Source organism: Dreissena polymorpha, chromosome 12 (assembly GCF_020536995.1).
Source record: "Dreissena polymorpha isolate Duluth1 chromosome 12, UMN_Dpol_1.0, whole genome shotgun sequence".
Lineage (NCBI taxonomy): Eukaryota > Metazoa > Mollusca > Bivalvia > Myida > Dreissenidae > Dreissena > Dreissena polymorpha.
In genome coordinates, this window is record NC_068366.1 from 21,308,861 (window position 1) to 21,333,438 (window position 24,578).

The following is a 24,578-nucleotide window of genomic DNA, read 5'->3' on the forward strand; positions in this document are numbered from 1 at the left end:
AGCACGAAAGAGCTGTGCTATATTTGTCCTGTTTGTGGTGCGGAGTATAAAAGTGTATCAGGATTTCGAGGTCATGTCATAAAAAAACATTAACAGAATTTACGAGGTAATAAATATTGGATGCATTTTTTTAGTTCTGCATTTTGCGTACAAACCAAACAAAAAACAAGAAAGGTTTTCGTGTTTTAGTAGTTATATATATATATATATATATATATATATATATACTCATGTTTTATTCGTTTTATTATCATATATATCTCGAACAATCAATATATAAAACAACATTAATAAATCAAATCCTCGCACATGCAAGTAAGATATCCAAAACAGTGGACACATGATACGGTGTAATAATGATGAGACAATTGAATCAGGCATTTACAGTTACTACTAAATAGTGTGTACAAAGGAGTTTAGTGTTTTATTCCTTTAATTATTTTCAAAGAAATGAATATAAAACGTGTTGTAGAATGGTTTTAACAAAATTATGGACAAAGATTTAAATGCAGTTAATAGAACATAAAAGTTTATTCTGACTTAAGCATGTTAAGCTAATCGTCATTTACATTACATTTACAACAGGCTTTTTCCGCTCCATTTTGGGAAAACGCCACACTGGAATTTTGGGAATTTTGCGTCGCGAAAACCCCCATTTTGGGAAAAAAATTAATCGCAAAATTGGCTCAATTGGGAAAAATTATCGCATGTAAATTATTTAAAACAGTGTTTCTTATATTTCAAAGAAGCCGTTAACTGGTAAATAACGACTATTTTGATAACTTATTATTAAAATTTTACAAAATATTGTGAACATGTGTGATTAGTGCAGGTTTTTTAATCTGAATTTGGGGAAAAGGCTTGGCCTTTTTGAGGTGAAAAAAATCGCGGGAAGCGCCGGATTTTGAGGAAAATAAGGAAAGTCTTAAATAATCATTAACATATTTTACATTTCTTAAAACAAATTCAAGGCAACAGATAATTTAATTATGCAAAACTTTCTATTTTCTACACCAGATCAGGTCAACTTATATATTTAAAGGGTAAAAAAAAAAAAAAAAAAAAAAAAATTTTTTTTTTTTTTTTTTTTTTGAATTGGGAATTTTTTTTTTCAATTGGGAAAAAAACAACCAGATTTGCATTGGGAATGGGGCCGAATTTCGGACCCGTGGCATAGGGCGGAAAAAGCCTGTACAATAACAGCATGCTTTTGAAGTAAATACAAATCATGCATCACTTCGAAAAAGTTCCTTTTACAATATAAGGAATAAACATGTTTTCGTGAGAATGTTAATATTGTTAATACATAGTGACCTGTCTGTACCAAAGTTCATAAGTGAAAAATATAATTATTAAATGACTTTTTTTAAACAAGAATTACATACATTAATATAAAATTAGGACACATATAAGAAAAAAAATATGATCCCTGCATATAACTGCATAAAGTATATACTTGCATTGTTTTTTCATTCGTAATTTTTTTTTTTAGAAATATAGAATTGAGTAATACTGACAATGTAAAAGCTGTATGATATACCTCTACCTATGCTACACTTAATTGTAGTTAAGTATAAGTAAAATCCCTGTGTTGACAATCTATACTAAAGCAAAACTATAGTTTATGTATAGCGATATGGTTCCTTAGAGTATATAAAGTACAATCATTTTATTTAGAGAGAAATCTATAAGTAAAATTAATAACTCCATCTATATAAACTAGTTAATTTCATTTATCTATATCCCTACATCGACTATCTATGCGAAAAAAAAATAATTGAAAATTCCACCTCAGGATTTCCTATGCAGACATCAAATTTTAACAGTCTTTCCTATAACACCAGAACATAAGCAACGCGATTAATATGTTGTGGCAGTCCAGTCCATATTTGGTGAGATCTCGGAATGCATTTCCAATGCACATAGACAGAGCACGTAAAATCACTCTTAATTTCAACCGATAACTTGATTGCTGTCAGACTGTCATTTGCGTACAACTGTAACATTTGAATTGATTGCTCTAATTCCTTTACAACGAACTGAGATGAAAAATTTTGCAGTTTAAGTTCCACAGCAAAGTCTGAGAAGGTTGTCGTCTCCACCTCCATTTCTAGAAGCCCTGAACTACATTCCATCACATCAGCTTCAGGCTTATCATTGTTTGTCTCCTGGAAGGAGTCAAGCTCATATGTGGAGTCTTCATCAATAGCATAACTATGATCACTTGTGAACTGCACATTTTCACTTTCTGACTGGGTAGAAGAATCTGTTGTAGCTTTAATGTTCACCAGGGGTTCACTGGCAACATGGTTTTCTTCCTTTGGCTGTTCAGATGTTATGTAGTGGTACTTGCGTTTCACCGTAAGGGATCCTCTTTTGCGTTTTCTAGGCATTCTAAAAGCATAAAACAAAACATATTCTAAAAATCAGTTAATAAAATGTTTACACAGTCACCATCATTTATTGAAAACATGGCTTGCCACCATAGGAAGACTAATAGACTATGCCACCTTTTTCCACATTTTTCGAAACGTTAACGCAAAACCTAAACGCAAAGTGTGACGGAATTTCAGACGACCAGACAGATGGACATAAAAATGTACTTAGTTGTATCAACATATTAATAAAATTAATTGAAATATTTATGTAAGAATTCCGATTTTTTGCATTAATTGAATAACAATTATCTACACATTTCAGAAATTCTTAATAGAAGCATTAACAATGTGGAAACAAACTCTTGAAAATATCTCAGAATAAATGTTTTCTCCAATGATAAAGAAATATGACCTTTGCAATTTTTCTATTTTTTTTCTAGAATAATAGTTATTAAATTTATATTTAAAAAAAAAATGGCCAAACATTCTGTGAATGAGAACGATTATATGTCACGTGTTTTGAGAAAACTTGGCATAATGCATGTGCGTAAAGTGTCGTCCCAGATTAGCCTGTGCAGTCCGCACAGGCTAATAAGGACGACACTTTCCACTTTTATGACATTTTTTGTTGAAATGAAATCTCTTCTTAGCAAATATCATTGAAAATTCCACCTCAGGATTTCCTATGCAGACATCAATTTTTTTTTTCAAAAAATGCATTTAAAATATGCACCATACATTTCATTGAAATGTAACATTGGTACAAACACAAACAATAATAGAGCTTGTATTGATCAATCCCTAAGAAAAAGCGGAGACAAATGTTAATCTCAATTGTTTTTTTTAAATAATTGATTAAGGACTAATATTGTATCATCATTGAGCTTATACAAATCAAGAACTTTGCAAATAATGCAAATTAAATGTGCACCACACAATGCACTGAAGTGTACAATTTGCTAATCCTTAGCATGCTGGGAAATTTGTCGTCTGCTAAAGTGTTGTCTGCTGAATTTCTAAAATTAGCATTTTCTTAGATTTTTTTCACAGAATACTTTCAGAATAGCAAACAGTTTGAATCCTGATGAGACGCCACGTTCTGTGGCGTCTCATCTGGGTCCAAACAGTTTGCAAAGGCCTTTAAAGTTTGATTCCAGCGCTGAAAGGGTTACGATACCAACATGAATAATATAGGGCTAGTATTTACAGAGCCTTGGCCCTTACGCAAAAAGCAATGACATATGTATACAAAACTGAAAGCGGTCTAACAATTAAAAAATGACTAAAGTTATACATGTGTATTGTCCTTTAGCTTATACAAAGTTATGAGTTAGTAAATAATGCAAATTAAATGTGAAACACACAATGCATTGAAGTGTCACATATCTAAAGATACCAACATGATTATCATAGGTCAATTATTGACCGAGCCTTTTGAAAAGAGCATTGACATACACATTCAAAACCGAGACTGGTTAAAAAAAAAAATGACTAAAATTGTATAATCTCTGAGCTAATACAAAATTATGCCTTTGCAATTCATGTAAATAAAATGTGCACCACACAGTTTATTGAAGTGTAACATTTGCAAAAATACCAACATGATCAAAATAGTGCTACTATTGATGGAGTCTATTGAAAAAAGCCTCAACATATGTTGATAACACGTTTAACAAAAAAAATTGAAAAATAACTGAAATTATATCATCTTGGAGCTAATACAAAATTATGCCTTTGCAAATAATACAAATAAAATTAGCATCACACAATGCGTTGAAATGTAATGTTTGTAAAGATACCCATAAGATTAATATAGGGCTAGTATTGACTGAGCCTTTCGAAAAGAGCCACGACATATGTTGATCAAACTGATAGTGATTACAAAATAAAAACAAGAGCACCGCCTTGCGGGTGCAGACCGCTCATCTGGGGTGGGGGGGTGGGGTGGGGGTATAGTGTGAGGGTGTGGTGGTCATTTGTGAGATGATCTTAAAAAAAAAAAAAATAAAAAAATAAAAAAATTAGGGGGGGGGGGGAGGGGGGGAGGGGGGGGGAGGGGGGGGAGGGCACGGGGGATGGTTTGGGTGAAGTCTATTGTGGTATGTCAGGTAAGAGTAGTTTCATCAAAGTATCAATCAAATCTAATCATAAATAAAGAAGTTATGGTAATTTTAGCAAAATTTAATAATTTGACCTTGAGAGTCAAGGTCATTCAAAGGTCAAAGTAAAATTCAAGTTGCCAGGTACAGTAACCTCATGATAGCATGTAATGATACTTCGAGTGGATCGAAACACAAAAATTAACCATATATTAAAAGTTACTAAGTCAAAAAAGGGCCATAATTCCGTAACAATGACAACCAGAGTTATGCAACTTGTCCTTTTACTGTACCCTTATGATAGTTTGTGAGTGTTCCAAGTATGAAAGCAATATCTATGATACTTTAGGGGTAAAGTGGACCAAAACATAAATCTTAACCAAATTTTCAATTTTCTAAGTATAAAGGGCCCATAATTCCGTCCAAATGCCAGTCAGAGTTACATAACTTTGCCTGCACCGTCCCCTTATGATAGTTCATAAATCTTGCAAGTATGAAAGCAATAGCTTTGATACTGTAGGAATAAAGTGGACCTAAACACAAAACTTAATCAAATTTTCAATTTTCTAAGTATAAAAAGGGCACATAATTCTGTCAAAATGCCAGTCAGAGTTACATTACTTTGCCTGCACAGTCCCCTTATGATAGTTAGTAAGTGTTGCAAGTATGAAAGCAATAGCTTTGATGCTTAAGGAATAAAATGGACCTAAACACAAAACTTAACCAAAATTGTCAATTTTCTAAGTATAAAAAGGGCACATAATTCTGTCAAAATGCATGCCAGAGTTATCTAACTTTGCCTGCCCAGTCCCCTCATGATAGTAAGTAAGTGTACCAAGTTTGAATGCAATAGCATTGATACTTACTGAGAAAAGTGGAACTAAACGCAAAACTTAACCAAAATTTTCAATTTTTTAAGTATAAAAAGGGCACATAATTCTGTCAAAATGCACGCCAGAGTTATCTTACTTTGCCTGCCCAGTCCCCTCATGATAGTAAGTAAGTGTACCAAGTTTGAATGCAATAGCATTGATACTTTCTGAGAAAAGTGGACCTAAACGCAAAACTTAACCGGACGCCGACGCCAACGCCAACGCCAACGCCAACGCCGACGCCGACGCCGACGCCGACGCCAAGGTGATGACAATAGCTCATAATTTTTTTTCAAAAAATAGATGAGCTAACAAGAGCACCGCCTTGCGGGTGCAGACCGCTCATCTATTTTCTTTTTAAAGGTGAAGGGACTCTCATTTTCAATCACAAAGGAGGGAGGGGTGGAGTGAAGAGCGGTGCATTGTGTGGGGGTGTGGACATTTATTACATTTTCTTCCAAAAATGCGAAAAAAAAGGAAAAAAAAAATCGGGGGGGGGGGGGGGGGTGGGGGGGTGGGGGGTGGGGGGGGTGGGGGGGGATTCTTGGGTGCGATGGTTGGACGGTATTTCAAACATAAAATAATAAAAATAAATATTTGTGTTTTTTAACCGTTTCATAAAAAATAAACAGCTGCGCCATGAGCGCATGATACGCCCGTCGTTCGCCAATGAAGTAGTAAGGTAATAAAAAAACCTTTGAATCATTTTTTTACTTCAGTTTATTTGTATTTGAATACATGGTTTATTTTATAAGTACATGAGCATGGAGCGCCGTCTCCTTGACATTCATACCATATCTTTTTTTGAGTATATGTATGCATTTCTTTAGAGGATATGGAGTTGAAGTAAACCTAAACCTGTTATAGATATTTTGACCAATAATAAAAGAGAAATGTAGATGGGTAAGTGGTAGTGTACAATCGGAATAGAAAAAAGCTCACCTTGTTCAATTTTTCAGGGATACTAAAAAAAAAAAAAAAAAAATCCATCGAAGGATATTTGAGCTACAGTAGGACATTCAATGAAATAAAGAAATTTTGACGAACAAAGTCCCATAACTCTGGAACGACAATTCAGAATTCCGTCAAAAACGAAAGGGGATCAGGGTTTATCAATATTAAGATTGTGTTGAAATTTGAAAAAAATCCATCGAAGGATATTTGAGCTACAGTAGGACATTCAATGAAATCACGAAATTTTGATGAACAAAGTCCCATAACTCTGGAACGACAATTCAGAATTCCGTCAAAAACGAAAGGGGATCAGGGTTTATCAATATTAAGATTGTGTTGAAATTTGAAAAAAATCCATCGAAGGATATTTGAGCTACAGTAGGACATTCAATGAAATCACAAAATTTTGACGAACAAAGTCCCATAACTCTGGAACGACAATTCAGAATTCCGTCAAAAACGAAAGGGGATCAGGGTTTATCAATATTAAGATTGTGTTAAAATTTGAAGAAAATCTGTCAAAGGATATTTGACGTAGCGTACGACATTAACAGACGGACGGACGGACGCGGGGTATACCATAATACGTCCCGTCATAGACGGGCGTATAAAAATGGGGGGGGGGGGGCGAGGTGGGGGGGTATAGTGTGAGGGTGTGGTGGTAATTTGTGAGAAGATCTTAAAAAAAAAAAAAAAAAAATAGGGGGGGGGGGGGATTCCGGTGGGGGGAGGGGGGGTGGGGGGGATTCTTGGGTGCGATGGTTGGACGGTATTTCAAACATAAAATAATCAAAATAAATAGTTTTGTTTTTTAACCGTTTAAAAAAAAAATTGGGGAGGGGGTGGGGTGGGGGGGGGGGGGTATAGTGTGAGAGTGTGGTGGTCATTTGTGAGATGATCTTAAAAAAAAAAAAAAAAAAAAAAAAAAAATAGGGGGGGGGTTGTGGGGGGGGGGGGGGGGGGGGCACGGGCGATGGTTTGGGTGGAGTCTATTGTGGTATGTCAGGTAAGAGTAGTTTTGTCAAAGTATCAATCAAATCTAATCATAAATAAAGAAGTTATGGCAATTTTAGAGAAATTTAATAATTTGACCTTGAGAGTCAAGGTCATTCAAAGGTCAAGGTAAAATTCAACTTGCCAGGTACAGTAACCTCATGATAGCATGAAAGTATTTGAAGTTTGAAAGCAATAGCCTTGATACTTAAGAAGTAAAGTGGATCGAAACACAAAATTTAACCATATATTCAAAGTTACTAAGTCAAAAAAGGGCCATAATTCCGTAAAAATGACATCCAGAGTTATGCAACTTGTCCTTTTACTGTACCCTTATGATAGTTTGCGAGTGTTCCAAGAATGATAGCAATATCTATGATACTTTAGGGGTAAAGTGGACCAAAACACAAAACTTAACCAAACTTTCAATTTTCTAAGTATAAAGGGCCCATAATTCCGTCCAAATGCCAGTCAGAGTTACATAACTTTGCCTGCACAGTCCCCTTACGGTAGTTAGTAAGTGTTGCAAGTATGAAAGCAATAGCTTTGATACTTAAGGAATAAAATGGACCTTAACACAAAACTTAACCAAAATTTTCAATTTTCTAAGTATAAAAAGGGCACATAATTCTGTCAAAATGAAAGCCAGAGTTATCTAACTTTGCGTGCCCAGTCCCCTCATGATAGTAAGTAAGTGTACCAAGTTTGAATGCAATAGCATTGATACTTTCTGAAAAAAGTGGACCTAAACGCAAAACTTAACCAAAATTTTCAATTTTCTAAGTATAAAAAGGGCACATAATTCAGTCAAAATGCACGCCAGAGTTATCTAACTTTGCCTGCCCAGTCCCCTCATGATAGTAAGTAAGTGTACCAAGTTTGAATGCAATAGCATTGATACTTTCTGAGAAAAGTGGACCTAAACGCAAAACTTAACCGGACGCCGACGCCGACGCCAAGGTGATGACAATAGCTCATAATTTTTTTTCAAAAAATAGATGAGCTAAAAATGACTAAAATGGTATTATCTTTGAGCTAACACAAAATTATGCCTTTGCAAATAATGCAAATTAAATTTGCACCACACAATGCATTGAAATGCAACGTTTGTAAAGACACCAACATGATATATATAGGGCTAGTATTGACTGAGCCTTTCAAAAAAGAGCCACGACATATGTTGATGAAACTGATAGTGGTAAAAAAATAAAAAAATGACTAAAATTGTATTGCTTTTGTGCTAATTCAAAATCATGAATTTGCAAATAATACAAATAAAATTAGCATCACTCAATACGTTGAAATGTAATGTTTGTAAAGAAACCAATAAGATTAATATAGGGCTAGTATTGACTGAGCCTTTCGAAAAGAGCCACGACATATGTTGATCAAACTGATAGTGGTAAAAATTAAAAAATGACTTAAATTGTATTGCCTTTGTGCTCATTTAAAATCATGAATTTGCTAACAATACAAATAAAATTAGCATCACACATACAAAATAAAAAATGACTAAAGTTGTATAATCTTTGAGCTAATACAAAATTATGCCTCTGCAAATAATACAAATAAAATTAGCATCACTCAATGCGTTGAAATGTAATGTTTGTAAAGATACCCATAAGATTAATATAGGGCTAGTATTGACTGAGCCTTTCAAAAATAGCCACGGCATATGTTGATGAAACTGAAAGTGGTAAAATATAAAAAAATGACTAAAATTGTATTGCCTTTGTGCTCATTCAAAATCATGAATTTGTAAATAATACAAATAAAATTAGCATCACTCAATGCGTTAAAATGTAATGTTTGTAAAGATACCCATAAGATTAATATAGGGCTAGTATTGACTGAGCCTTTCAAAAAGAGCCACGACATATGTTGATGAAACTGATAGTGGTAAAAATTAAAAAATGACTTAAATTGTATTGCCTTTGTGCTCATTTAAAATCATGAATTTGCTAACAATACAAATAAAATTAGCATCACACAATGCGTTGAAATGTAACGTTTGTAAGAATACAAAAACAATAGTATAGAGCTTTATTTGACCAAGCCTTTTGAAAAAAGCCACGACACACGTTGGTGGATTATGGAAGTGTAAACAATGATACGCATGATTTGGTGAAAATACCCACCGTTGTTTTATAAGTAAATACAAAGCATAGTCGAAAACAAATGAAACAATAAGATGTATCAAACTCAACAAACCTTTGCAATGAATACTTCTGTGTTGGCAACACTTGGTTAATTTGTACTCTTATTATTTCTCGATTGCTTTGTCACGGTCTCGCTTTGTCAAAATGGCGGCTGTTAAAATTTGCCTCGAAGCGCGAAGTCTCGTTGGGTCACAAGTCTCGTTCCCTTTTGCGTAACAACGCGATAGCTTGTTCTTCGGTTCAGTGAGTGTCTCGTCCCTTTGTTTGTATAGGTCCCTGGTTAGTCCCCCTTCTGCTGTCTTTTGGCAGGAATATTCTATCCAAAGAATCTTCCAATCAATGTAAATTTCACCTTGGGAGTCTAACCTTCAAATTTAAAATATAAAAGTTTTCATTGAATATGTGGGAAAGAAATCTGTTCATTAATGACCAGAAATAGGTATAAATAACATTTAAGATGACAATAATCATAAAATACAGCCATAATTATTCAAATAGTGTTGTTTTTCCTTATAATTGCATTACATTTATACTTATCCATTTACATTTCCCAGTGACAATACATAAATATGATAATGATCATAATTAATTCAATATAAAACTAAATAAAAAAGTGATGTAAAAATGAAAATACAAACCTAAAACAACTGTTCTTCAGTATTCCAAGATAACAGGCAGTTGATGAATTATGAGACCATATCACTTTAACCATCCACTTTGAATCTCCTTTGCAACAAACTTATTGTTGATTTACACATTGTAGTACATACACATTGTTTTCACCACACAATACTTCATGCTGAAAGTTATTCAATATAAAGACATTTTAAACTAGAATTATAAGTCTTAATGTTACACAATTATACCTTAAAGCTCAAAGTCAGTTGATGAAAACCCCATTTGTTTTCAAAACATAAGAGAAATATCTACTGATTTCAACACCAACATATATGTATTTATTGAATAATACACAGCACCCTTAGCATATTATATTTAATTGTGAATATTTAAAAAAAACATGCTGAATGGTGTTAGCAAATAATATTAATAGTATAAATATTATTTATTTTTATTGCCTTTTAAATTGTATGTTAAAGGTCAATGTGGTAGGCATTAATTGTATTGGGGTTAAATATCAGTATAAGAAAGTTAAAATAGTTATTGTTTTTATGTTGAGGAGATATAATTGATGCTGGCATTAGCCCACATAAGTTTCCATATATTAATCAACACTTTCACACTGAAACTAGTTTTATTTATTACAGAAACAGTGTCACTCTCCCCCTCAAAAAATGAATAAAAAAACACACTGTAAGTCTATTGAATTCTCCAAAGAACATGAATTAAATGGAAGTATTCACATTTTTATAGATGTGTGATTGTTCTTATAATATATTTAATATTTATGTATTGATTCAAAGTGAAAGACAAACAATTTCATATTCAGGTATAAAACTAAGTTTGAACATTTTAACATTTTTATAGTATCTGTGAACCTGTGATGTTCTGAAAGAGCAATTTTTATCCAATGTTTCCTTAAAATTATGGGGAGCCCATAAATGTACAAAAGGTGCAATGGCAAACAAGCTGTAAAAAAGCCCCTTTACAATTCACCTTGATAGTATATGGCTATAAACATGAAACAAAGACCTAGTTGAAGAATTATTGTTTTATTGTTGAGTTATGTTAATAAACAAAAGACCAACTTATTGATAAGTGTGTTAAAGTGAGTCTTTTAGCCTTGTTGCGGCTTTCAAATTATTTATAAAAAGACCAACTTAAACTCGCTTTAACCCACTTCTGTTTATAAAAAGACCCACTTCTGTTGTAAAAGACTCGCTTATGAAACAAAAAGACACACTTAAACACACATAAACCAACTCATAAATAAAAAGACTCACTTTTGACACATAAAAAACCAACTTCTTACAGCAAAAAAACTCGCTTTAACACACATCTACTTTAAAAAACCAATTTTAAACTCAGTTAAGCACAGTTTAGCTCACATAAAACTCGCTTTTATTAGCAAAAACCAACTTCCGCTCAGAAAAACTTAGAAAAAACACAGTTTTATGTTGGTTTAAGTGTGTTTTGGTATGAAAGTGGGTTAACTTTTTGCAAGGGATGTTAAGTGTTGCTTCCCTTGTGAACAGTGCGGTGTAGAATTACATGGAACTATCGGAATATCTCGCGCTTTGTCGTTTAAACGTAAAAAATTATAATTTAAAAAGTTGTGTGGTAACTCCACAGAAATAACGGAGTTAAAGGCATTTTTTTCTAAGTAATTAAATGATAACGACCACTTGTCCCGTCGGACTAGCAAATTCTTTATTTACTTGTTCGGACCAACAATTTGGTTGTCCCGAACAGTCGGACTACCGTTAATGTCTAGCCCTGACCATGTGTAGTTAGTTTTGACTTCCGCAAACAACAAACCCCGAGGTAAATTCGTGCATTAGGCAAATCGTCAGTGATTATTTGTACTATTTAACCACATAAACACACGATTTTCGTTGTTCTTTTTTGCACTTGATTTAGCAGAATACTTTTAAACAAAAGAAGCTCCGGAAATAACTGGCCAATCAATTTATTGCTTTAAGACATACGGTATCATACGAATAGTAACACATGCAAACGATTGGCAGCTTTTAAGTTTCTGCCGAATTCGACACCGTCCGGATTAATCGCAAGTACCCGGATTTCGCGGTTCGTCACCAAAATACTTAGTACAGAGACTTTTTTTTGCACCCAAACCCCCTCACCCCCCTGAAAAAAACTCCTCGGATTTACGCCTATCTCAAAACTGGTCCGGGAGCCTCCAAATCCGGATTTCCGGAATTTTACAACCCCTGCTGTTCTTTTGAATGTTCAACTTTGCATGACCTGTAAATGGGGCGACTTATGGCTGAGAATCCTCCTGTGTCCAATTTTCCACATCAAATTGATTTTAATCGGTCAATGCCTGGCATTCCAGAAACTTGCACTTGGTACCAATTTCGTCCGGTCTTTTATTTATAGATTTCTAATTGGTAAGCAGCTGGCAAAGAATGAACGGTAACTGACGAAACCTCTTCGTTACTTTCCGAAAAATCTTACGATTCTGCTTAATGCAGCTTATGTCCGCCATCTTGAAATTTTAAGTGATCGATTTATAGCAATGTTAAGCACTGCAGTAGCATATTGTAAAGCAATATGTTAACCGAATTATATATTATTACATGTTTGCTAGGTTACTCGTTTACATTTTCTACATTCAAACGATATGTATAAAGCACGTTTTATTATATGTGCAAAACATGTACATGTTTTCGGACTGTTGTATTCAGATACAGTATGATTTGTCAATTTTAATTTATTTTCGACGTTCTTTATAACATTTTTATAGAATGACGATACACATGCGGTAATACGGATGGTATGGTTTATAATATTTCGCATTGCATAGCAACCCCGACAAAAAATTCAACTCACAGAAATCTTAAATGTTTTGATATAATATTAAAGATCTTATTTAATACTGCTCAGATCAGTTTGAATTATTAATTTATCTCTACTACATCCAAAGTAATGGTAATTTGAATCTTCGGAAAAAATGCCATTTTGGGGAAAATTAAGCCTATTAAAAGCGTTCACATTTTGTGTCGATTCGCGGACCCCCTTTATAAAATTTGGCTTCTTTTTTCTGTATAATTTTTTCTATACATGGTATCATATTGAAATTTGGCATACTGATGGCATTTTTCCTGTAGATTTCAATAAAAGCATTGATTTGTTGATCAGAAATTGATATAGTACCCTAATTTTGATTTTAAAAAAGTGCCAATTTTATATATTTTTTTGTCGAGGAGCATAACACCACAATATATTTGTTGAAAGTATAAAAATCTTTAATAACTTAACTAAGTCTTACCACATTCAACAAACTAACTGCAATAATGTCAAGTGTGTACAAAAGGGAAAATTCAATAAAACATTTCAATACATTTAAACTATACACAATTTCTCAAAGTAGGTCCTTTGTGTACAGTTCGTATGATGCTTGATATTTCTCATGTTTGGAAAACAGCCGGCCATTGTCTTCCATTTTCACTCTTCAAACAATCAGGAACCATCCAATCTAGAATTAACTCAAATTTTACACTTTGGATATCTGCTCGCACTGACAAAAGAAGGTGCAGTTGGGTGTTAATTCAAAATTATTTACATTGTTAGTGTCTCCAGATGGATAAGTGGTACAATGACAGCCACTGGAGTAAGGATTTTGAAAACTTCTACTGTGGCTGCCTCATGTACCGGGTATATGGCATTATGGGGAGGGAGGGAATTCAATTGTTTGACTGTTCTTGGGTATAATAGGAATTTATTTGTCTATTCAGGTTTGTTTGTGTCTAAAGCATTGGTTACTGATGAGTTATCATGAGTATGGATCATTAGTCGACAGGAACAAGAAGAATATCAGGAGGAATGATGGCAACTACATGGTGGATAATTGTATACAGCATGATGAGGCGGAATTTTGTTCTGCATGTTTCAAGTCATTCTCTATAATAATATTTATAGTCTGAAAGTCGTCAAGAAAACAACTTTACATATCTTCTGATTTGCATCATTTTTATCGGTTGAATATTTCAACGACAATTTCATTTGTCATTGTACTGGATTTTTTCAAATTGCTTGCAGGTTATGTCTTATGATGGAGTTGCAGCAGAGTTCCACATACTTGCAGAAGGCACCTGGATACTCTTACATTTATCACAGCCAGACACACTAAAAAAATAACAAAACATACCAAAATATATTTTTTTACAAATAAAATACATATAAAACATCATTTTTGTCATTATCCTTCATTATTTGACATCTTTGCAAAATCTCGAAAAATGGTACGAACAAGATTAATAAAATTTTAAGTTCGTACCCAATTCAAACAATCCATTATTTTACGTAAATACTTATAGAAAAACGCAGTTATTGATCTATTTTGATTCAATTTGTTATTATCAACCATTTTAATGCGTTTATTAGAGGTGTGCATCTCACGGGACTGTTATATTCATTGATATAACTTAACTATTACGCGTGTTTTCGTGTCAAAAACTTAGGCGCTCGATGTCAATAACAATATTTTTAATGTATTGATTTATTTATTTTTCAGTTAACCGTTGTTTATTATAATGCATGCACATACTAAATTAATAAAAATCCTCCGACTCAACGTCTTCTTAAAAAAAGATAGTTCGACTTTGTATGTATAGATATTGACAATATCTATGTACATAGTCAAACTATCTTTATTTTTAGAAAACGTTTTGTCGGAAGAATTTTATTAATTTAGTATGTGTATGCATAATAATAAACAACGGGTAACTAAAAAAAAATAGATTAATAAATTAAACAAAAACGTCATTGACATCGAGCGCCTATGGTCAAGAAAGCGAAAATTGCCATCAATGCGAAAAGCTGGTTTTAATATTTATAAAATATTATTTAAACATAATTCAAACCAAATAATATCGAAAATGATCATAACAAACCTTTTCTTTTGTTTTCTGTAGAGGTTAAGCGAGTATGGTTTCATCAATTCAGATCGTAACAAGCGATAACGATTAGCGAAGCAAGACAAAAATGGCGCCTCCCTATGCAGAGGTCAACCGAGGTCGAATTGTATAAATGCGCGTCTTTGTTTAAAGACGCGGGTACCTAATTCTCATTTGCGGAAAATAAATTTGGTATCAAAATTTAAGTTAGACTTTCTAGTTTTTATAACTATGTTCAAAATTTTGTTGGGTCCATCGGAAGTAATTTTATTCATCGTCAAAGTCGGGTACTATTTTCTCGGCGTAGGGTGGTCCTATGTAAATTTTGAATGCATTGTAGTAAAGTTCATTCAGTCGTGAACAAGATGATGTCAATCTCATAAATATTCATGATGTGTAGAATATCCGCATTTGAATTGTAAACACACACATGTTTATGCAAGTAGTCCGAAAGTCGGCATTACGCGATAGCGATATTTATGCCCTGAATTTGTTCAAATAACAACATATTTACTTGTCATCCTGAAATAATAATAAAATGAATTTTATATGAATAGAAAGATAAAACATTTTTCTTTTAATAACTTTTTATTATTTTGATTTATATAATAAAATAATGGTTTTATTGATCATTTAGTAAGAGTGGTATTGGTTTTTTCCGCTTTTCTCCCATTGAACTGATAAGGAATCGGCTTTTATCGGGGTTGCTACATTGCAGTCACAAGAAATTGCAACTAGAACTACTACAAAAAGTACAATAAGCTAGGTCATGGGGGTGTCCTGCGGTCCCAGACACCTAGCTTAATTTTCCGGATTTCAAATTGACACCCCTGGAATTAAGAAAACACATATGTAACCATACAACTTATCGACAGAGGAAAACAACCAACACTATTAATGGAGCATCTGAGTTGTTGCTGAACGACATAACACTTAACTTCGCAAATATATAAATATGATATATATGTTTGTACATTGACAGGGGTTTTTCAGCACTGTCTGCGCCTCCGGAAAACGGAGGCACTCCCAAAGCAAACGGACCCGATCCCAAACCGAAATTATAATTTTTTTTCCCAATTTCCAAAAAAATATAATAAAATAATTTATTTTTATTTTTTTTAGAATGAAGTGTCTTATAACTTGTGTGACTAACCAGTGTTTGTTTTGGTCAAAAATATCTGCTATAAGGTTTTGACTGTTCAGTTCTTATCTCAGAGTGTAACTGTAACTGAAAAACAAAACTGCAGTACTTGAATAAACGTTGAACATGCTCAATATTGCATCTGTTTATATAAAGAAGACACAATAACAAATAAAAATAAATTTATTTGTTAAACCACTGAATTATTTAAGCATGATAAATTCACAATTTTTTCCCAAATGAGCTGTTTCATCGAAGCAAAAATTCCCAAAATGACCAATTTTGTCGATAAAAAATTCCCAATTTGGTCAGACTCCTTTTCCCAAAATAGGCAGAAAAACCCCTGATTGATGTTTCGTTCCTATGAATCCCAGTCCGGTCCTGCAAGTTATCTAAGACTACCGGACCTGTCCTGTGGACTTAAAATACTTTTGGGAATGTCTGCTTTAAACCAGGGCTATAGATAACTTTTGGGGTAATCGGGTGATTTACCCCCTGTTTTTGACAACAATAGGGTTTTTGAAAATTCAATAGAGTTTTAGCAAAAATTTTCACCCCCTAATTTTGATCTTAATTGGGTTTTTCACTCCCGGTTTTTTAACTCAATTGGGTAATGTAGGGAATTACATATATAAAATAATAAAAAATCTTCTAAGGTTACTATATTATTTATACAAAAGGAATTTAAAAAGGTACCTTTACATAACAACAAACAATTACTGAATTCCCTTTCAAAGTTCATTCATTTTTGCGTTGAACAAGACCGAGTTCGAGAAAATCGCTACAGAATTGATTAAGTTATGGCTGTTCAAAGCGATGTACCCCGTTTTCGGGTCATTTTGAGATGAATACCTTGAAAATGAAATTAGAAAGCGGACGGTCTACGAATAATTACAATACTACCTCAAAGATTGATAACCGCTTTTCTTCATTGGACGGCATAAAAACTATGCGGTACATTTTTGTACGGAAAATAACCAGTCTAAAAAAAAAACGCCCGGTATTCTTAAGAATTGCATTTCATGACGCAAGGTTTTTTTACGGGAATTACGTTATTAAATTTGTATTTGCGTTTTTGTACGCTTTATTTTGAATTTAATTACGTTTTTGGTTATTTTAATTGCGTAATAACGCACGTACGCTTGTTATCTATAGCCCTGTTTAAACATTGATTAAATAAATTAAATCATGCATCTATTGTCAGCAATCGTTGAGAATAGTTTTATAATGCATGCTACAGTTTCCATTATGTTCATTGTGTTGACTTATTTCCGCTAAAATTCGCTGGTCGGATACATAACCCCACCCACTTAAAGAACAACAGTGACTAATGCATGTGTGCACATAAACAAAGACGTCAATTAACTTATCCATACATGTCAATATTGTAATAATAACAAAACAAGATAAATTCAAATATAAAATCTAAATTTTGAGCCTTACCATTTTGTTTCTGATGCGGAAGCAAACCCACACGCCGATAAAAAAGGAAGCCGAAATAAGAATATTTCCTGTTGTTAAAATCGCAACCCTATTACTCGGCGGCTACACTACACTATAATTGATACGTGACACAAAAACACAAGTGCATGGCAAGTAACTATCACCACCTCTTTTTAAAGTTAGTAAACGAGACAATGAAAACACCCCAGTAACTGAACGCTCTTAAAAATACGACAAAGTTTTTTTATATAGTTTTTATATTCAAATAATTTCAGAATCAAATACTTTTTTACGATCAGCGATATTATGGGCACGTGACCGAACAATAATTCAATTTATCAATTTGTTTTCTGTACGAATAAAATTACCATTTAGCGGACAATATAGATTAAAGATTTATGCAATTCTCAATCTTGCGACTTTGAACGCGACGACGTGAAAGTTGCTTTGATTTAACTTAAAAAAAAATTCCTCACTCCTCAATTTTGTTTATACCTGGAAACACTCAAGTATGGTAGGGTTTTCATTAATTGTTCAGCCTGTTTTAAAAATGCCCTTTTGTCATGGATTATTCCATATGATATTAAAGTTATATAATGACCTGAACAATCAACGATCGACCTCCATGATCATAATGGTCTTTTGTAATTTCTTTGAACGTTATACATGTACTTTATCTATAGACTGTACATATTAAAATGTATTTTCTTCATATACCTACTTATGAATACTTATGGATATTTTTCTGCACAGGTCAAACCTGTACGCTGGATTCAGAATCTCCATTATAATCGTCTAGGTCGCGATTTATGTGACTTCCGGTGTTACAATTAATCGCCGCCTTGTAGTTATATAGCATACCTTATCAAGTGATTATCGAGAATATTCTTAAATGAATTTATGGTTTGAGCACTTACTACATGGTCTGGGAGACAATTGAAGATTTTTGCTGCTCTCAATGTAAAGCAGTATTTTCTTGGAGTGAAGTTTGGTCTTTGTACAAAGATTTTGTTTGCATTTCCTCTAGTTGTTTAGTTAAAACCCATTTTGTTTAGCTCGATTGCACAGAAAGCCTACGGCTTATTTGAAACGCTCTCGAGTACGTTCCCTGGGACTAAAAACAGTACTTAATGTCTATGTGGGAAATCTAAAGAACGCTCCCACATGTGGGACCAAACCCTTGACCTCCCGATCGCTAGGCGGACACCATATCCACTACACCACGGCAAATTCTCTAGTTGTTTCACGTGTAGAATGATCTTTCCTCCACTTAATAAAGTCTGCCGCTTCTTAGTTAATTTTTCCCACTTGAGATTTTACAGATTTCAATCATATCTCTACGATGTCTTCTATTATTAAGGGGTGGGAGTTTTTGAGACTTTCTTCATATTTCAAGTTGTTAAAGCCTGGGAGCGCGTCGTTGTGTTTTTAAGCAAGAAGTAATTGTTTTTATTAAGTCATTGTGTTTTTCGAAATGTGGGAACCAGACCCCAGCAAACATGCACATATGGGTCCCATATGGGCTGTTTCTGGGCAAACCCATATGGGTAAGCCCATATTGGAGTCATTTGGGTCCAATATGGGCTAGCCCATATGGGAATGCCCACAAGGGTCCCATATAGGTCCCATATTATTGCGCTATCGGGAAAAATATGTAAACTTGTATTTCTTTGATTAAAAACTCATTTCTTAAAACGTATGTAGGACTAACTTGATCTAAACTGCTAATATTCTACCCAAAAATAGAAAATCAATGCATAAGCAAATAATATGCGGCCCATATGGGTCCCATACGGGTCCCATATGGGAGTCATTTGGGAGCTATATAGGCCTGCCCATGTGGGAATGGCGATAAGGGTCCCATATAGGTCCCATATTATTGCGCTATCATGAAAAAGATGTAAAAACTTGAATTTATTTGATTAAAAACTCATTTCTTAAAACTTATGCTGGACTAACTTGATCTAAGCTGCTAATATTTTACCCAAAAATAGAAAATCAATGGATAAGCAAATAATATGCAGTCCATATAGGTCCCATATGGGTCCCATTTGGGCCGCCCAACAAAGGACAAAATCAGCTACCGGGCTGTTTCTGGGCAAACCCATATGGGTAAGCCCAAATGGGAGTCATTTGGGACCTATATGGGTTAGCCCATATGGGAATGCCCTTAAGGGTCCCATATAGGTCCCATATTATTGCGCTATCAGGAAAAAGATATAAACTTTTATTTGATTAAAAACTAATTTCTTAAAACATATGTATGACAAACTTAATCTCAACTGCTAATATTTTACCCAAAAATATAAAATGAATGCATAAGCAAATAATATGCAGCCCATATGGGTCCCATACGGGTCCCATTTGGGCCGCCCAACAAAGGACAAAATCAGCTATCGGGCGCACATTTTTTTTGAAAATTCTGTTTTTGATATGGCTTTGTTTTAAATAATGTATATAGCTACTATGATTAATATGAAGTTATTTTCAAGAGATATTTTCAATTTGAATAATCGCGCAGAAAAATAAAGTATTTAAATAATATGCGCATGCGCAGATGTTAATTCCGCCTCGCGAAAACATTCAAAACAAAAACACTCGAAACGGTAAGTTGTTAAATTGTGATATTATACACGTAATTATATATTTCTTTTGAAATCAGATATATATTGCTGATCACGCATTATTTATTTATCTGTTACTTCAATGAATGCCTGTGTGTTTAATAATTTAAATTGCATATTATTAGATTTCTTCATCGCTTTGCCTTTGTCATGTATTTTCGCGACGTAAGTCGTAACGTTCGTTTATCGCCATAGATCAATCTCTTAGTTAAACTGCTTAATTCAACTTGATTCTGCCTAAAATTCAATACAAACTATTTATAGCAGACAGGCGCATGTCTGACAAAATGAAACACTAAATTAGTAATCATGCTAATGCATGAGAATCTTGCATATCTCATACATTGATAATATTAATTGAAACGTATATTATAATATAATGTCTTTTATAGGTCTTTGATTACTTGCACGCAAGCCAAGGTTGTCTGCCTGTGGACAAATTTTAATGATTATTTAAACACATATTTGCAGAATATTTAAGAAGTCTGTGTATTAGGAAATAATTAATTTCGTAATGTTTATTGTACAAATTTATTTCAGAAAATAAAATATTCACCACCACCTGGTTTGCCAACATCGTCTTTACAAGGAATGTCCAGCAGTGCATGACAGAGGCCGGTCACTCCCATTAAGTCCAGCTGAAGAGCCTTCCCAGTTTATAGGACAAAGTAACTAATTTTTGTGCTTGAAACTTTAACTTAAAATAATTTCATTTTTGGAATTACTGCTTATTAAATGATAGTTAATTACATAAATAAATGATGTAAACAGATAATCCAACTGAAAAAATAAATAAAATACACAGTCATTTAGTGATCTATAATAATACATACTTCTACTAATAAAAGAAACAAATTGACGTTGACGGGCATATAGGTGCAAGTTGCTATAATCAGCCCTAGCCGTACAACAGCTGTTGGGACAAATCGGGCCCACCGCCGTTATATCGGCACACATCCGATATAATTATATAAGACCCAGCTGTGATTTATATTATTGTCAACATAATTTTAGGTACAGTTCTTTTTTACTCTGTCTTCAGATGCAGTTACACAGATTTTAACGGTGTTGGAAACAATCAGAGACGAGAACAGGGAAATGAAGCGGATGCTGCAGCGGCTCTTGGCTAGGTCAGCTACTGATGACAAGCCAATGCAACTGCCAGAGAACATCAGTCTTCCAATTGGAACATTTGAGCAAATGGATGAGTTTGAAGAGCATCTTGGTGATGAAGCTACGATCCATCTTTTCTAGGACTGCTGCATAGTTCAAGCTTTTTTATCAAATATATTAAGCAATGTTGTCAATGTAATTGACAGTTCTTTCTTCATTGATCCTAAACCATTCCTTTAAGGCTCATCTTCTAAGAAAGCATACAATTTTTTTTATCTGGAAATGAAATGGTATATATTCCTTTGCAAAAGAAGAAACAGCATTCCAGTTTTTGAAGGTTTTAAAAGACATATATATATATATATAGCAACCGCAGACATATTTTTTAAATTAAAGTTATCTTGTTCTTTTTTATTTTTTCTAAAAGAGATTGAAAAGACAATTAAATAACTTTTTGAGTTTTTGGAATATCTTAAGTAGAACCAAAGTTATGAGCTTTTAAAGTTTTAAACTTTGCGTCGCTTTTATGAATTCTCTCCCAATACTTTAGTCCAGTACTATCATGTCTTCGCGGAACCTTTTCGAAGAAATATTTTAGTTAAATTGCTATAACTTTTTTATTTATGAATCAAATGTCATAATATTTGGTAGTCTAATGTATTTTTTCATGATCTATCCATTGCAGCAACTTTCAATGCAGTATCTCCACTCATTACCAAGATAATTGCTTATTACTACAGAAAAAAATTGCAAAAAAACAACAAATATGTTTACCAACTTTATTCAAGATCTTTTTTTATACGTATTATAGTTTTGTTCAGTTTTTTTGCATAATCAAACATGCTATGGTATATTCAAACAATATATCAATAATTCAATAACACATGTTATATAATAGATACATTAATCTTAAGTGTAATAAAGATATGAACATCAGCTGCAACAATGTAAGCCCTGCAATACAACTTGAACGAATTTCATTGTGTAATATATGTAACACTTGCTTAAAAAATAAGGGGTTGTCAATCTGTGAATTCATACATCTATAGTAGCAGCTGAATTTATTGTTTAAATGCAACAGCACATTTATGTGAAAAAACACTCTTTGTATTTGTTATACAGTTCATTGAGTTCAATGTAATCCTTGAAGAACCTCTGGCGCCCCGGGTTCATGCATTCAACTTTTGGTGTGATGCAAAATGCACAAGCTCCAAAACAAGTCCATTTTTAATGTCTACATTTGACAGTCTCGGAGGACACTCTTCAGCTTTGCACAGCCATGAATGAAATCTTAACGTTGTATTCTTGACAGAACGGACCAGGGTGTATGTCTCCGTCACACTGCATAGTTGGTTTCTGAAATGAAAAATAAATATATATATATAATATATATATATAATTATGTTGTATTTTTATTGTATTTACAACCCAACATAATCAGTATACAATAAAAATACAGCTCTAGATTGTAAATGAAGATGTATTTTATTTAACTGACATAGTGCTCTTCAAAATAACATTAAACATATCTGTGTGAATTTTAATAAAATAATAACAGTAAATGCCATTACAATATGATTTGTCTACTTAAAAGCCATATAATGCTTATATGAATTGATTTCTGGTTTATAATATAAATCAAATCTCTTATTTATGCAAGGTTAACCAATTTATGCCTAGCGTCTAGAAAAAAGGCATTGGCAAACAGTGTAGACCCAGATGAGACGCTGCACGATGTGGCGTCTCATCTTGATCTGCGCTGTTTGCTTAAAGGAATTTCTGTAAAAAATATTCTAAATATAGAAATAAATATACTAGACATCCCTAACTTTGGAAATAAATTAATCCAATTTAGAAGGATGGTTGAGTCCACTAGGCATAAATGGGTTAAGAAACAAGTTGGCTTAAGTTAAGGACTAGGGTTAACAAGATTTCTTGAAAGATTAACAGGGTAATAGTAATACTGTGATACATAAAACAAACTCATACATCGAATACATAACATAAATAGTCGTTTTGAAACATGAACTTTTAGTTTTAAAACGATTTTTCTAGGAAACTTACGTTTTCAAAATGTTATCAATAACGGGTCACAAACTGTGACGATGACATACATCATCGTAAAATCAACAAAACAATGCAATGCTTTATTTACATTAAATACATCGCATTCTTATTTAAATCAAACAAAAAACATTATTTTATTTGTTTGCAAGCGATAGTTACCTGTTTCGAACAATTAAATCGATATATTTATCGATTCAACTACAGCGAGTAAACAATTTTGGAATTTTTCAAGATGGCGTCGTATGGAAAAAAAATCTCAACCGCGTGGCCTTGATGACCCCGCACTCTCGAATCACGATGCGATCGTCAATTTCTACTCAATTTTAACAATTTATACACCATTTTAACCAGCAGAAATTGAATTTTTTTACGATATATGCCGCTATTATGAATTTTCTATACTTTTCGTTCCATTTTCGTCTAACTTTAGGGCTTTATTGTTTCATTATTTTTTGTCGTAGAACTAAGCGGCTTACATCATTGTAAACAACAATCTTTTATTTGATTGGTCAAATGAAAATCATTTGCATATGTTACGAAACTACGATCGCATTCAACTTTGATTTCACACATGTTTACTAAAACGCCGCCGGGAGCTCGCTCGATACCGACGCTTCAAAGCATCCAATAGTCAAACTAATTATCAATAGTCTTAATCAACAAACAATGAACAAATAATAAAGAAATTTATATCATTGTAAAGTTTATTAATTAAGCTTTAATTACATAGCATTTTCATTATTTTTGCATGATAATTACTTATTGAAATATTGGTTAGAAGTTAACAACCCCTCGGAAATCGATACGATATCGATAAATTCTAGTGGGCTTATCAGGTCTGCTGTGGTTGCTAATATATATCATGTGCAATTACGAAAAACACTAGAATGTATGAAGATATCAAAGATAATAATATGGACTTGTTCTCGAAAAAGGATTTGCCATTTATTTGAGTTTTGGATTTTTTTGCAGGGTTTTTAATTTCTAGTTTATAAAATATTTTGTTTAGTCTTGCAAGTATGTTTCAAAGCTCTAGATAAGGATTTGTGAAATTAGTAACGGTATTGCCACTGACAGAAAGAAAAGGAGTAACGCTGAAAATCAATTAGTACCTGTACTACCATATCCAAAAATACAGGTAGTACTGTACTACCCGTGTTCTTGGATATTGATGGGTGTATACCTTACTTTACAGGAA

The 24,578-nt window shown here is 33.3% G+C and overlaps 2 protein-coding genes and 2 long non-coding RNA genes across 5 annotated transcripts in view; 1 reads left to right on the plus strand and 3 right to left on the minus strand.

Moving 5' to 3' along the window:
* The window catches only part of LOC127853024 (uncharacterized), a 32,760-nt gene extending 15,071 nt beyond the window's left edge, over nt 1-17,689 (minus strand). For both annotated transcript variants that reach the window (XM_052387151.1, XM_052387150.1), the window contains exon 1: nt 17,577-17,689. In XM_052387151.1, coding sequence (XP_052243111.1) covers nt 17,577-17,579 — 3 coding nt within the window. In that variant the 5' untranslated portion in view covers nt 17,580-17,689. The remainder of the gene's footprint in view (nt 1-17,576) is intronic.
* LOC127853023 (uncharacterized) lies at nt 1,199-9,662 on the minus strand. Its single transcript, XM_052387148.1, has 2 exons — nt 9,508-9,662; nt 1,199-2,394 (listed from the first exon to the last, which is right to left on the minus strand). The coding sequence occupies exon 2, from the start codon at nt 2,391-2,393 to the stop codon at nt 1,833-1,835; it is 561 nt and encodes a 186-aa protein (XP_052243108.1). The 5' UTR covers nt 2,394; nt 9,508-9,662; the 3' UTR covers nt 1,199-1,832.
* A 2,435-nt stretch (nt 17,690-20,124) lies between the features above and the next one.
* Nucleotides 20,125-21,676, plus strand: LOC127854030 (uncharacterized). The gene is made up of 3 exons (XR_008036880.1): nt 20,125-20,182; nt 20,741-20,868; nt 21,243-21,676. It is a non-coding gene; the product is annotated as an uncharacterized LOC127854030 (long non-coding RNA).
* Nucleotides 21,677-22,078: 402 nt separating this feature from the next.
* LOC127854029 (uncharacterized) lies at nt 22,079-24,230 on the minus strand. Its single transcript, XR_008036879.1, has 2 exons — nt 23,540-24,230; nt 22,079-22,669 (listed from the first exon to the last, which is right to left on the minus strand). It is a non-coding gene; the product is annotated as an uncharacterized LOC127854029 (long non-coding RNA).
* Nucleotides 24,231-24,578: the final 348 nt, after the last annotated feature.

Excerpts from the sequence above, each read along its gene's own strand:
- LOC127853023 (XM_052387148.1), bottom strand. The coding sequence starts at position 2,393 with ATGCCTAGAAAACGCAAAAGAGGATCCCTTACGGTGAAACGCAAGTAC.